The sequence below is a fragment of the Colossoma macropomum genome, unplaced genomic scaffold, assembly GCF_904425465.1.
Source record: "Colossoma macropomum unplaced genomic scaffold, Colossoma_macropomum, whole genome shotgun sequence".
Classification (NCBI taxonomy): domain Eukaryota; kingdom Metazoa; phylum Chordata; class Actinopteri; order Characiformes; family Serrasalmidae; genus Colossoma; species Colossoma macropomum.
In genome coordinates, this window is record NW_023494797.1 from 4,916,466 (window position 1) to 4,931,640 (window position 15,175).

At 37.1% G+C, this 15,175-nt stretch overlaps 3 protein-coding genes across 4 annotated transcripts; 2 read left to right on the plus strand and 1 right to left on the minus strand.

The window, feature by feature from the left end:
• Window positions 1–1,384: 1,384 nt before the first annotated feature.
• Window positions 1,385–2,953, plus strand: LOC118817670 (arylamine N-acetyltransferase, pineal gland isozyme NAT-10-like). 2 transcript variants are annotated; one of them, XM_036584515.1, is made up of 2 exons: window positions 1,385–1,479; window positions 1,774–2,953. In XM_036584515.1, the coding sequence occupies exon 2, from the start codon at window positions 1,781–1,783 to the stop codon at window positions 2,651–2,653; it is 873 nt and encodes a 290-aa protein (XP_036440408.1). In that variant the 5' UTR covers window positions 1,385–1,479; window positions 1,774–1,780; the 3' UTR covers window positions 2,654–2,953. The 2 variants fall into 2 exon arrangements, with proteins under 2 accessions (XP_036440408.1, XP_036440409.1); XM_036584516.1 differs by lacking the exon at window positions 1,385–1,479 and adding an exon at window positions 1,539–1,684.
• A 1,470-nt stretch (window positions 2,954–4,423) lies between these two features.
• Window positions 4,424–9,715, plus strand: cnep1r1 (CTD nuclear envelope phosphatase 1 regulatory subunit 1). Its single transcript, XM_036584496.1, has 6 exons — window positions 4,424–4,506; window positions 6,144–6,215; window positions 6,995–7,068; window positions 7,156–7,265; window positions 8,510–8,564; window positions 9,072–9,715. The coding sequence occupies exons 1-6, from the start codon at window positions 4,482–4,484 to the stop codon at window positions 9,111–9,113; spliced, it is 378 nt and encodes a 125-aa protein (XP_036440389.1). The 5' UTR covers window positions 4,424–4,481; the 3' UTR covers window positions 9,114–9,715.
• A 731-nt stretch (window positions 9,716–10,446) lies between these two features.
• Window positions 10,447–14,822, minus strand: terb2 (telomere repeat binding bouquet formation protein 2). Its single transcript, XM_036584503.1, has 7 exons — window positions 14,759–14,822; window positions 13,802–13,883; window positions 13,501–13,640; window positions 13,349–13,404; window positions 12,978–13,063; window positions 11,962–12,050; window positions 10,447–11,119 (listed from the first exon to the last, which is right to left on the minus strand). Exons 1-7 carry the CDS (start codon window positions 14,820–14,822, stop codon window positions 10,986–10,988), a joined length of 651 nt encoding a protein of 216 aa, XP_036440396.1. The 3' UTR covers window positions 10,447–10,985.
• Window positions 14,823–15,175: the final 353 nt, after the last annotated feature.

Consider the following 15,175-nt stretch of genomic DNA (forward strand, 5'->3'; position numbering starts at 1 on the left):
TAAAATTAACCATCCCAAACGTGGGTGTGAATAACTGAATCTGTTTATGAAAGCACAAAAGAGCACTCTGCACCCTGAGCAAACTGAGGGCTGAGGAAGCCACGTGATTAGAAGTGGTGTTTCCTTGGGCTGTTTTCCAGATAGAGATAATGCTTGCTATAAGCAGGCAAAACATTTCCAGAAGAAAACCCCCCACAAAAACTGTAGATCAGTCCAAGACTCATCTGTATTAAAGAAAAAGGACACAAAAACATTCTGGTCATGTTTGTTAATTTCTTATTCAGATGATAGACAAGTGCGATTAAAATCATGTACAAAAGTAACTTTTACCAAGAAAAATGTCAGCTGTACAATCCCATCCTATAACAAAAGTTCTTTAACTGTTCTTGGCCTGGATGTACGGTTCTAGGTAATACCTATAACTGGTATGAAACCATTATGTGTTACATTATATGGGGGTTCTTTAAACTTTAAAAAGATCTTCATGCTCCTACCTCACTTTCAGTGTTTCTTTGGGGGAAAGAAAGTGGTTCAAAAAGAGGCATTTTTGGCACTTTTATTTTAAATGCAATTTGGTCAAAGCTATTCAATCAGTTGCATTCACGGTGTAAAATATCATGGATTCAAGTTGTACAGTTAGCTTGTTAAATGTTGCCCTTTATAGTGATTTTATAAATCATTCTGGGAGAATGTAGCAATGTAAAGAAACCAGCTTCCAAGCCAGGTTAAACAGCAGCTTTTAAGTTAAAGATCTCCAAGAAGATCTTTGTCAGGCACGGGTTGGACAGACTTACAGGAGACAGAAATATAGATCCAAAAGGTCGGAAATATTTGGGTCTCAATAAGATCTCACTGCTGCAGTGACAGCTGGATGTGGTTTAGTTTTACTGCAGAACTGTAAGTCACAGCTTCTGTGGCTAGTCACAGCTTTTGTGCTCGTGCCACACAGATCTTCTGTCTGATCTCTGCTAAACGCAACAAGGCCCAGCTTTATGGACACGGATTAAGCCCAGTCTTTGACTAAACTGCAATTTCACTGTTGTTTCACCTTTGAAAACTCCATTTAGTTTAGGCTTAGGCTTAATCTGGGTCTGGGAAACTGGCCCTGAAGCAGTGTTAGACAAAATTGCAGGGCCAGTGGTGAATCACCATTGCAAGTTCTTTTTACTCTAGGCATAGACTTAATGTGGGTCTGGGAAACTGACTGTAAGTCTTAAAGCAACACCAAATGGTCACATTATAGCAGCTGTAATCCACACTGCACTTTAATGTGTCCACCAATATTGCACCATCTATGACTTGTACTCATTTTGGTCAGATAAATAAGTAGCCAGTGTATGTAAACATTAGCCACAGCCTGGTGGCCTGAGAGTTAACTCCTGCTCTTATCCAGCCAGTCACTCCACCCTGCACTCACTCCTTCTGCCAACTTTAGACACCGTGGCAAGCACAAGTGTTCTCTCTGACTTCCGCTCAAAAGTAAGTTGTATAACTGTTAGAAATGTGGAGCAGTCCCTTTTCTTTGAAAGCATGTTTTAAATTCTGGTCATGTTACTTGGCAAGACTTCACATGCACATTTATTGGTAGGACTTGCAGTGAAAGTGCAAACGGATGGTCTGCTTACTTTCACAACTTTTTCCATGTGTTTGGTAGCGCAGATATTTTTCACAGCCATACTTCTAAGTAAGACTCTGTGTTGATTTTTTTTTTAAGAGATTAGCAGATTCCGTGGCAGTTGAAAGCTATTCAATCTTTTTATTTTTGTCTTGCAGGAGGATAATGGACCTTAAGGAATATTTCAAAAGGATTGGCTTCACTGGTCTGTACGACAAAGCTGACCTGCCCACTCTGTGCACCATACACAAGCTGCATGTCATGACTGTTCCCTTCGAGAACCTCAGTATCCACTGTGGAGAGAAGATCACTATGGACCTGAAGGTCATCTATAAGAAGATTGTGCTCGACCATCGTGGAGGTTGGTGCTGTGAGAACAACCTGCTGTTCTCCTGGGTGCTGAGAGAGATGGGCTACAAATTCACCACGCTGGGTGCCAGGGTCTTCAATGTGCTCAAAAACGACTTCAATCCTATGAATTCACATCTCATCAACCTGGTTGAGATTGATGGTAAGCCTTATATTGCTGATGTGAGTTATGGGGTGTCGTGCCAAATCTGGCAGCCGTTAGAAATGATTGCAGGTAAAGACCAACCTCAGCCCCCAGGGGTGTTTCGTCTACTGAATGACGGCGATAGGTGGACCCTAGAGAAGATAGGGAGGAAGCCGCTGATCCACAACGAGGCCTTTGTCACCTGTAGCCTCATTGACAAGCGCCTGACGAAGACCATGTACAGCTTCTTGTTAATACCACGTGGTGTTGACCATTTTCTGAACACAGTCGAGTACCTCCAGACCAGTTGTGAGTCTTTGTTCACCCAGAAATCCATCTGTTCCCTTCAGACAGCCACTGGTTTCAGAGCTCTAGTTGGTTGGACCTACAGTGAGGTCACATTTAAACCTCAAGAAGACACAGACATCATGGACATGAGGGACATACCAGACAGTGAGATAGAGACTGTACTGAAGGAAAAGTTTAAAATAACTTTACATAATAAACTGACACCTATAAACAACAAAGCTAGCTATAAAATATAGGGAATATGCTGTTACATATATATTGAGCTTTACTCACATTTATCATATATACCTAATAAACTAGACATTCCACATTTCATGAATGAATGTACATTGTTTCATAGGTCAGTTGTCATAGCCTTTTCCTTTCTGCCTCTGTAAAATCTTATATGATATATGATATAATCATGTCTCTTGCGACCATTGAAAAGTTCGATATGATGACTGCTGATCTGTTTAATATGTCGTTCTGAGTTGTAATCTAATCAAAAAAACAAACAAAAATCACAAAAATAAAGCTTAAAAATAGTGTTGAAAAGATGTTGTCCGTTCGAGTGTCTTCCTTTTCGTTTCCATGAAGGGTGATTGCCATCTAGTGGTCTTCTTCAGACTTTTAAACTTCATGTATTTAATGAAAGCAAATGAATGTGAGGGCACCACAGTTTGAAGAACTGGAAAAACTTCAGCACCTTGCAACTGCATTAAATATGAAGACATGGAGATCTGTCAAGAACTTCCAACGTTGGACAATGAAAATATTTTGAATTATGTATATTAAACTGCTCTGCAAATGGTGGGATAAAAACACAACACAAATGTTTGAGCATCAGTCCAAATAACCAGTCAACACAGCAGCAGAGTGTTGTAATGTGCTAAAAAATATCTTTAAACATGTAAACGCAACATGTATTTAACCCAGCGCCATACCAGCTTCACTGGAGTACTAGGAATAAATTTCATATTGCAAACAATATCAAAAGTTGCATATTGGTAATAATAAAACAATCTAATAGTGATTTTAAAGAGAGAAACAAAATAAGAGTCTTTAGTTCTTTAGTGTTGGTTAAGACTGTGAGAGGCTCCAGCTCCCCCTGTGACCCAGAAGGATAAGTGGCTTAGAAAAAGATATGTGTGTGTGTATACAATATATATATATATATATATATTATATATATATATATATATATATATATATATATATATATATATATATATATATATATATATATATATGATACTTGAATACATCCCTGTGCAGTTATACTTCTTAGTGTGTTATCAGTTTACCTCTAAATATTAAAATATTTAAATGTTTTCATCTATTTAATGGTTTAACATTTTTGTGAAGATGCATAAAACTTTTACATTATATAAGACGAAGCCAGCATGCATGAGTAGTGTACGTAATTCATATATGAAAGCTTTCTATCATATATTGTGTTACACACATATGTTTATATGTTTATACATATGTTAATTTCCATATCAGAATGGGTGAGAAGGTTTATTAGAAAATCCTAATTTTCTCTTCCTTTAAAGATTCTTAAAAAAAATAGTACATCTGGGTATATTAAAGAGAAACCAGCACAAACATTTCTGTTTCACTACAGCTTCTGAGACCTGCTGCTCAGACTGGATTTACCTCAAAACCTAAAGAATTGTTTTGAAAACTGCGCGTCTATGATCGTGATCTAATTTTTTATAAAGTAAGGCTGAATCTCAAATGCCTGAGTAAACCCTAAGTAGTGCACAATGTAGGTCGTGATATAACGGCTTCTACACCAAAATCGTGCATCATATCGTAACGAAAGGCAATTTCTATTCCATCATAGGCTACGCGACTTCCATTTAGTGCACTATTTGAGTGCAGAATCCACGATTTCATGACCTTTGCCGTGCACTACAAAGGGAACACGGCGCTATTTGAGATTCGGCCTTAGTCTGCCCAGCCGCCCTTAAACGCACGCGCAGCTCTTTAAAGTGCTACGTAACGGCCTTTCGGCCAATGAGAATCGAGCTTCCACTGCAGCGCTGTGAGTGGCGGCGCGGCCTGCACCGGGGAAGAGCTATGAATTCACTAGAACAAGCCGAAGGTATTTCTGAAATTAACGTTGTTTCAGAATGTTGTTACTTTATCTGCATATGCGAAGGGTTATATTACTTTTAAAATCTCAATGTTTGGCTAAAATAAGTTTATTTTGTGATGACAGTGGGCAGTTACCATTCTGTCTGTCTCGCAAGCTAAGCTACACACCCAGCAGTTAGCCACAAGCTAATGTATTGAGCCTTGCGCTATCTGTTTATTTATTAAAAAGGAAGCAGTGTTGTAGAGAGTACGGACTATTTAAATCCTAGTTTTAAGTATGTAGTACAAAATTTCCCCCGTTGAGAACTGAATTGAAGTGTTCAAACATGGCAATGGAAGAACAGCCTAGGCTAGTTTGTAATGTCTTAACTCATCTAGGTTAACGTTACTTGCTGTCATGTAAAAAATATCAAAGCATAACACGAAGCCTGCTTATGCGAGTTTGAGAGCTGTTAACAAAGCATACAGTGTGCTGTATAGGGAGAAATAGGAATCATAGTTGAGATCTTAAGCTCATCAAATGTTGGCTTACTGGACATGTTTAGACTAAAATATAAAAGAAGTGATGATGCAGCATGCTCTAGGATTTGGAGTTCATTGCCATCTTAGTTCCGTCAGGCACCTTCTATTCTTCTATTCACCTTTTTTTTTTTAAACCTGTTTATTCACTTCATCTTTCCGGTGGTTTTTGTCTCAGTTCATTATTATTATTTTTTGTCTTTTGATTATGCTTATTCTGTTTGCACACTTTTTGTGAAGCACTTTAAGAGTTTCTATACAGGAAGGGTGTGATACAAAGTTTATTATGAGTGATGCACTGATAGGGGAATCGTTGACATCTTTAATATATGAATCTGTCCAATAAACAATTACACAATCCAGAATATGATTTTACATGAAGCTGGATTAGCATTACAAATAAATGTAATATATACATCTACAACTTATTACAGATGCTGTAAAATGAATATGCTGCATATATTTTAATACAGTAGCCCAGTGTCACTTAAACATTCTGTTCTTCCAAAAATACATGTGCCATTAAATATTGGTTGTCAGCCACATCTAAACATCTGATTAATTATCTGCCAGTACAGATAGGATTTTATTATTATTTTGATAGAACTACTAGTAGTAGTAGTAGTAGTAGTAGTAGTGTTGTTGTTGTTATAGTTATAAAATGTCTGTTTATGACAAGACTAAATCAGGCAAGTTAAATCATGTTCTTACCCTACACCTACACACATGTATCTGTGCTTATACTCACAAGTAGCTCAAGAGCAGTGATGCTGACCTAGGACCAGGTTCCTGACTTATGTATACTCATTATAGTCATAAAAAAACAAAAAAATCTAATTAAAATCTTGCCCTGAGATGCTCTATATGTTTTGGCCCAGAACAGCAGTCACATCTAACCAGGTGACTTCAGTTGCAGTATACTACCATTCTATTATTCTACCATGGTAAAAATTTTACCACTATTATATAGGCTCACATATATTTATGCAAATAGTATCATAACAAAAGCATGTCTGGTTCCACATAAATATGTGAAGACAAGTAAACATGAGAAAACTGATATAATCATTTCTATCCTGCTGTCTGCAGGAAGTCTTTAAACAGTGGTGTTCTCTTTTTGTGTAGATCTAAAGGCCTTTGAGAGGAGATTGACAGAGTATGTGTCCTGTCTGCAGCCAGCCACAGGCCGGTGGCGAAGTAAGGCATTTTATCCCCAAAATAGTAGCTAGACAGCGGTGAATGGATGGAGGGAAGCTTCACATTTGTCATTGTTTACACAGTTGTTATCTTGTTTGTTGTGTTTCCTATTGTTGATGCTGTCTTTATAATCTAAACCTTGACTTGATATAGCTGAAGGGGATGAACATGTAGACTAAAGCTGGGGTACCCTAGAGATGCTGCTCTTTCTTCATCATAAAATACACCTTAACAGAACACAACGAAGTCATAAACATAGCAGGAACTTTTCTTTCAGCAAGTATACATACAGTACAAAATCATGTAGACTAGCATACTGCTAGTGCTATCTGTGCTGTTCGTTTTTACAGCTGCTAAAATTCATTAGCAACACCAAACTTCAGGAAATCTTACTAAAGTATTAATAAGGGTTCCTGAAGTTGTTCTTGCCAATGATCTTTTGTAAGGGATGCCATGTGGGGTTTATATATATATATATATATATATATATATATATATATATATATATATATATATATATGTGTGTATATATATATATATATATATATATATATATATATATATATATATATATATATATATATATATATATGTGTGTATATATATATATATATATATATATGTGTATATATATGTATATATGTATATGTATATGTATATGTTTATGCTGTTTTGTCTCAAGCACGTTATTGACACAAGATGAAATGTGACATTGAATGCTTATTGCTACATGTCTCATCTTACCTCAGCATGTGTGCACATGTCTTGTTTTATTTCAGTGATTTTGATTGTAGTGTCAGTTTGCACAGCAACTGGAGCTTGGAACTGGTTAATAGACCCAGACACTCAGAAGGTGGGGGAAAAATTGTTTTGTGATGTTTTTTTGTGCCTGCTGTGCCCCTTATACTTTTTAGAACTTACTGTTTTTTCCTTTCCACAGGTATCTTTCTTTTCATCTTTATGGAACCATCCGTTTTTCACCATCAGCTGTGTCACTCTCATCGGTCTATTCTTTGCTGGAATACATAAGCGCGTTGTTGCGCCATCAATGTATCCTTATTCATGTGAGATCCTGCATTAACTGTTAACATGTCATGCACAGAGTTGAGCTAGGGTTTGGTGTGAGGCCTGAAACTAATCTAAAATCTGATTATTGATAATATGAGCTGAGTTAAATTTACATATTTGTGTTATTTTAACCTTGTTTTTGTGTTTTCAAATTTACTAATTCAGCCTGTATTTCTGTGATGTTAAAAGAGATGAGTCTTATTGGACTAAGGTTTCTCCTTGTCACTGTGACATTGCAAGTTTGAATCCTGGGGATGCAACAACAACAAAAGGTTTCTAATTATCACTGCATTCTAGGCAATAAATTGCTGTCAGCCAACATATCAGGCTCTAATTATTAGGGCTGAGCAGAGGTTTGGAACCACCTTAAAGATAAACGTAAAGAGTGGTCATTCTCAAACTTGTTTAGGGAACGCATGTTACCCAGTTCTACTCCTGAGGCCTGTCTCACAATTAAACTCAAGCAGGCTTTCAGCTTCACAGAACCTAACAAGTGCAATCATGGTTAACTTATTTTACAACAGCAATTAACAACTTTCTCTGTTAATGCAGGTTTAGATACTCAGGCCAGGATTAATCCTCTTGTGCACGCACATTAGGCATTATATTTATGGCAAACAGCCGATCATGAAACATGGAGCCGAGTGGCTACTATTTTAAAGAAAGACAAAGAAATCATACTATGTTTTAAAATTATACCTGTAAAGAGCAATGCTTTTTGAAAAGGACTGCAGGGGTCCACCCCCTCTCAGAACGCTGTTCCTGATGGGTTAGAAGCTCAGACCTGGTTGGTCCAAGAGCTGTTTATGGTCTGAAATCCTGAATCTGCCTCAGATCACGTTAGGTGTGCTGCATAAGCTCACATGGTGATGTAGCTCGATTAAAATTTATCCACCATTGTGAAACAGAAACCCAGGGTTAGATTGAGCTAAGCTTAAAGTTAGCTTTCATGAGAGAGACCCCTAGAATACCCTTGATTTTCCTTGCACCCAACACACCTGACTGAACTCATCAGCTAATTCAGAAATACCTTGTGGATATGTTGGGAGCAGGGAGTTATCTCTCTTTCTGGAGAAAGATCATACCCAAAACTACTCCTCCTCCATTCTACTCCCTATAAATTCACCACCTCACTTCAGTTTCACATGATGGAAACTTTGCATCCTACCACCATCCTATCTTGTAAGATATTACCAAGAGTGGCCTTTTCCTTGACTCTGTTTCAGTATTGCTGCACGCTGCCGGACAGTGCTCGCAGAATACAACATGTCCTGTGATGATGTGAGTATTGAAGGCATTTGTAATTAATGATATCTTGACAACAGTGAAGACTTTAGACTTTTTAAAGTGAATTTCTCTCCCCCCAGATGTTTAGATGTACACATGGGGCAAGGTTACAATGTTTAGTTATGCAGTTCACCTTAATGATATGAGTTATGAGACTTCCACCATTATTTGGGCATGAATGGTAAAGGTGAGAAAAGTGGCTGTGAAAAAATCATTTATCAGCTAATCTTACTTTTCAGAGAAGACAGTTATTCAAAAGGGGGGGGGAAGTAAGTAAATATACAAGGTTCAGTGCATTAGGATTTTTTTTTTCTTCTCACGAACGTCTTTTCTAGTATTTGCCAGTAATTCACAAAGACACACGGTTGATTTTTGCTGCTTCTTAAATAGCCAATCAGATGCTCTGTAATGTGGGCTGCTGCAAAACTGCTTTGCATATGTTTAATTCTTTCATGAACCAGTCTTATAGTTTTGATGATGGCTCTTTGTGCTCTGTTTTAGACAGGGAAACTTATTCTAAAGCCACGACCCCACATCCAATAGCATCACGAGGACTGTAAGGAATTTCATATTGATCACCATGTGGATCGCCAACAATACAGCACAAGAGGAGATTACCATCAAGATCAAGAATGGGGAAATGAACTCCACGTCTCTTGAACTCCCGTTTCACCATTCTGAAATGTTTTGAGAAAATCACTGTTGCTGCCGTTTTAGAAGCTGTACCTATAAACAAATAATCCCTGGTGGCTAGAACTTTTACTTTCTCAAAGTGTGTGTTTCTAATGCCACTCTCTTATTTTAGATGAAGTGTTCAATGTTTGTTTTTTAAGCAAATTGCCGTTGAACACAGTAAATATTAAACACAGATCTCTTGTTCTGACAACTTGAGAGATCCAGAAGAGACTGGATTTGAGCAGTGGGTTTTAACACCATAAAAATAATGTACAACTAAACCATCTTTACAAATATCACAGTTCACTGGCTTTTTTTTTATCATAGATGTTTCCTTGAAGTTGATTTTATTAGTGTATGCATTGTTTAAAATTCTATATGTATAACATTTGCTGCTTTTGTTTCTATATTTGTAGGTTGTGAAAGCACTTTTGTGAAATCAAATAATAAAATGGCTTTCTTCATTGTGACTGTGGTATAGCACTGGTTCAGACAGAGCACATCCTTCCATTATTTTGATAACTATGGCAGATAAATGCATTTTGAAGCCCCACTACATTTCAAGTGCAAAAGGTACATTTATTCCATTTGCACAAAAGCCTGTTATACACCCTGAAAGTTAGTGTTTGCTGATTTGCAAATTACAAAAGCCTGTTGGAGGGTGGAGAAACAGGTTTTTGAAGGCTTTAAATTTAGAATGTTTCCTGTTTGCCTACTTCATGTTAAAACAGAATCTAATTTTAATTTAAAAGCAGTGTCTTCTGTAACTAATTTCAACTACAAGTGAAGTGTATAGATGTATGGTCCCGGCTATAACTAACAGACAGATAATAAAATACTGTAACATGGAACTGTATTGATATCCCAGTTTCAGAAATTACAGTAATCAATGAGGGTTAAAAAAAAACCCTTGCATCAAAGCTTCTAGCCTGCACCCTACAAAATATGTATGCTTATTATTCTCTTTAATTCCCAGCTACATTCCTAGCAGTCTGCCTACTACACAAGAGACATTGATTTGATTCTGAGCAGATGAACCAAAATACTAAAAAAAGCCAATAAAAGATTTTTCACCATGTGCAAAAATCAAATGTACTGAGCTGTAAATAACTCACAGTGTGTGTATCCGTCCATTTGTTGAGGTGTCCGGTCTTACCTGCAAAAAGCCAGTGTAGCTGTAGGTTTTCGTGCTAAACAACCAGCAACACCTGATTCCATTTGTTTGTTCAGTTGGTCTCAGTCTTCAAACAACTGATGATGTGTACTCCTGCTTTGTTGGAATGAAAAACTACACCAGAGTTTTGCAGATATGACTGGACACCATTGATTTACACAACAAAAAACAGGTCTGCATGTTATATGATAAAGTATCTGGATTGGTTCATGTGGGTTGTGTAATATCTCATTTGCAACATGCATATTTCAGAACATGATGTCATCTCAGGCTCTGTTGCCTTGGAGCATTAGAGCAACAGACTTATAGATAAAAACCAGTTTGCAGAATTCATTTATTTACAGTCATCTGGTTATATCTGAAATTAAGCATGGCATTTCAACAGGGACATCTACAAATGGTATACTTATCTTGCCTGGATATGTGAAGCTTACATAATGCTGAAGCACCATGAAATGAATCACAAACTCTCATTAACATAAGATTATAACCAGGTCTTATCTCAATGTCCCCAAGAGTGTTAAAATGGTAAACAGTTTCTAGCCTTAAAAATAAATTAAAATGTGTTAAAACTGCCCCAGTTTGTGTTGATAACGATGTCTCCTACTGTGTGTCCTAGAGACTGAATAACCAGTGTGGGAGGGAAGGAAGTCATGTAGTTCTCCAGAGTACTTCTCGAGCTGGTCAATATGTGTATATCCTATAAAGGAGTCAAACATGAACAGTCAGTCTCAAACACCTAGCTTTTGACAAGATCATGTTTGTGGTGACCCCAAAAAGTCCACATATTCCCAATCCAGGTCCAAATACCACAAATGTTATGACTTGATTTAAGTACTGTAGGATGGTACATCTTAAAGAGACTCCTCAAGACGCCTGATGTAGATCAGGGCTATTCAATGCCAGTGCTGGAGGGCTGGTGTCGTGAACAACTTGATAATTTCCTTCTTTAAACTTATAATATTCAACTCATCTTTTAATTGCGAGGTATAGTGGGCAGATTTGAGTAGAGGACTTGCCAGACTGTCCTGGACACCTGCTCTCCAGGACTAGAGTTGAATACCTCTGGTATATTCAAAGTGCACAACTACATTTGAAGGGTTTCATTCCAAAATGCTTTATAGACCACTTTCAAGAATCTTCTTTTCAGCGAGATCTACCTTGTTGGAAGTGAGCTATTACACATATGAGAATTATTAATCCTATATTATGATTGTTATCACCTCTTTTAGAGAATGGGTCAGCGGTTTTCTTTTCAAAAGTGTGTTATTTCCAAAATTGTTACAAATATGCATTTTGGAATGAAACATTTATTGCAGTCCTGTATAAAAAGACCATAAACTAGAATAGAACAAATAAAACTGAGCCACAGAGCTGGTTTCCCAAACCCAGATTAACACCAGAGTGAAAACAATGTTCAGCGGTGATTCACCATCTGCAATTTAGTGCAAGACCAAGTTTAATCCATTTCTGAGAAACCAGCCCTTACTGTTCCAATCAAATGGAAGTTTTCATTTCATTAACTGCATGTTAATTCAGTACCTGAAACCATGTTGTTTACAGGATAGAATTGCACGTCACAGCAGACTGGCTCATCCCTTGATGGAGATGTGTTCATGCAGTCTTCCTGGCTAAGAGACACATAAGCATCTGTATTACTGCATTATTTATTTATTTATTTTAGCACGCAACAGGAAAAGTCCCTTTGACCAGTGGTTCCAAAACGCACTTCGTCATATTCTTCATAACTTTCATATTTCGTAAGCTACATTCAAAAAAGTGGGTGTCATATGAGAGCTGTGACTGTCTTCTTTCCAGTCAAATAGATGGGTAATGTAATTTTAAACCCTTATAATAGAAGCTGAGCTCACAATTTTTTGTCTACTGAAAGTCGACCCATTTTTCCACAAATCTGGGCTATAAACTATAAACAGATGGTGTCTCTTCAGTGATATACTCTGTAAAAATTATTTTTATAAAATAATACAAAGAGCGTCTAAGATTTTTGGCTTTCCGCAGTAAATTGTAAGCATATAGCAATATGTGTATGATCATAAAACACATGTTCTGTTAATTTGAGGGGAGCTTTTACATTACATTTATTTCATGCAGTTACTGAATAATTTGCCTTATGATTTGGTCATGTAAATTCAGATGGAAAAAAACAAAATATACCCTGGAGAATAAGAGGTTAAACATAGATCCAAGGGGGTCCACTGTACCAGAGTTTAGAGTTTATACTTCTATGACCTAAAGCAACTATTAAAGAAATAATTAAATGCTTGTTAAATGGTGCATTCAGACTGTTCCGGCAAACTCATGAATCATCGAACAAGTTGTAAATATGATTTGTAAACTCTGGAAAGGTTCATGTTACCTGAGTTTACCAGTCTATGATGCATCACCAGCCAGTGCATTTTCTGATACCACATGACCACAGCAAACCAAAGTGTCAACATATATGGGCTACCAAGATACTGTTACACATACATACATACATTTTATATATATTTATGTATACTGACGTGTCCCATTATCTACCTGAGGGTGCTACAAACCTTATCTTTCCTTTCTCCTTCAGACTTCTTCCATCTTCAGGATGAGCATTCACAGTCTGCTCTGTGTTTCTGTTTCCATGTATCGTCTTTAATAAAGATAGAGACACCATACTTAAGATACCAAAGTCTAATCCTTTGGTCACCAGTCATCTCCAGAAAGGGCCAGTATGGCTGCAGGTTTCTGTTCCAATCAAGCACAAAAACATCTGATTCCACTTGTTTATTCAGTTGGTCTCAGTCTTCAAACAACTGATTATTTATGAGACTGGTGGGTTGGAATGAAAACCTACAGCCACAATGGCCCTTTGTGGAAAAAGACTGGTGACCCCTGGTCCAAAAAAAAAAAAAAACTTTATACACAACATACTTACAACCTCTTCCAACTCATCCTGCTCCCAAATGAATCTTCCCATCATGGCTCTCACCTCTAAATATATTAAACTAATTATCAATATTAACATTCACATGTATGTATGTAACACTCAAGATGTGAAATCTCTCATAGCAGACACATACAGCTCACCTCTCTGTACAGAAGCAGGAGGCAGCATATAGTGACCAAGCGGCACAGACTTAGTGCTCTGTCGTAGTCGGCAAGTTGAGAGATAGGAGCTGTGGAACACTGTGGCTCTGTCCATAGCATAGGCATCACTAACATGTATCCTGAAATAAACAAAGGGAATAAATACACCAAAACAAATACAGCTATCCAGTATCCAGATCCATTTAGCTCCCTCAAAGTTAAGATATAATTAGGCTTCTGAACATTACTCTTTCAAACCAGAATAAAACAACGTTCTGATGTGTATGAATACACTCAATACCTTTTAGTCTCGGGACAGTAAGCGTCATCACTGAAGAGGTAATCTGCTGTTTTCCAGCTGGAGATAACTCCACCCTGAGACACTGACAACAACATTACAGTTTATGTTAATGGGATTTATGAAGGTACGTGGATTCATGCCATGTTTATGAGAACCAGAGTCACAAATAACCAAGGCGCAATGGCAAAAATGTCAACTTATTTTAAAAGCACAAGTAAAGGGTAAAAAACATGCTCTAAATGCAGTTAATTTATGTGAATTCACTTGGATGTCATTATTGCACAAACACAACACAGATGCCTCTTCTACAGATTTTTTCCATTTTTTTTATCATTTCCTAGCCAGAAATGATAACTAATTGAATAGTTGTAAATTAACTGATGAATGTGTTTAAAAATATGCAGTGTGTTTAAAAATTAACATTAGTTTAAGTTATTAACCTAACTAGCTTAAGGTAATATCAGCCAACAATATTTCCAAGAATAACATTTTTAACAGAATGGCACCAAACAATAAGTGTTTATAACGTTAAGTTAAATGCTAAACAGTGAGACTAAAAGATCTGGTCTACTGCTAAACAACAGACTCAACGTCTTAAGAAGTGTAACACAAATCCAGGTTAATTGAAAGTAATGCTGATTATTTGACATGGTCACTAGATTACATTGTAAAACGTGGCTAGCTAATTAGACTACCAACAGAGAACGGGCTCTGCTACCAACTAGCCAACCTTAGCTGCTTCATAATGAATTGCCTGTCTTACAGACTGACACTCAACGTTACGCCGTAACATTTATGAAGTACGAACGAAATTCCTTACACCGTTTAATACACAGTATCAGTCTACATCTGTAACGCTAAGTAACTTCTCAGAAAACGAAGCGTACCTTAGTTAGCCAGCGGTGCTAACCAGTCAGTGTCAGTGACGGTTACGCTAAGCTAACGTTTGTCACTTACCCCAAAACCTAGGAATATCTTTCCTTACGCTGTTTGAAAACCAAGCAGTTTTGTTTTTAAACATATTTAGCTAGTAGAGATTAAATACACCAGCTGTCAAATCGTAACTATTTTGTTAGCTAGATTTCAAATATTATAAGTTACTCCGTCAAGCGATTCATGTTGGCGCTGTGCTTCAGGATAAAAGAGAAAAACAGACGACACGATAGCTAACTAGCGTTAGCTAGGTAGTTAACCAGTTTAGCTTCATTTCATACTAGCTAGCAAGCTAACCTACGTTACATGGACTGTAAAATCAGGGGAAAAAATCATGACATGGCTTTTAAAAGCTTATAAACGTAAATTAACTGTTCCAGCCAGTGTGGAACACGTCTAACAGGTAAGGACATACTTACTTTTACATTCTTGCCATTTGGT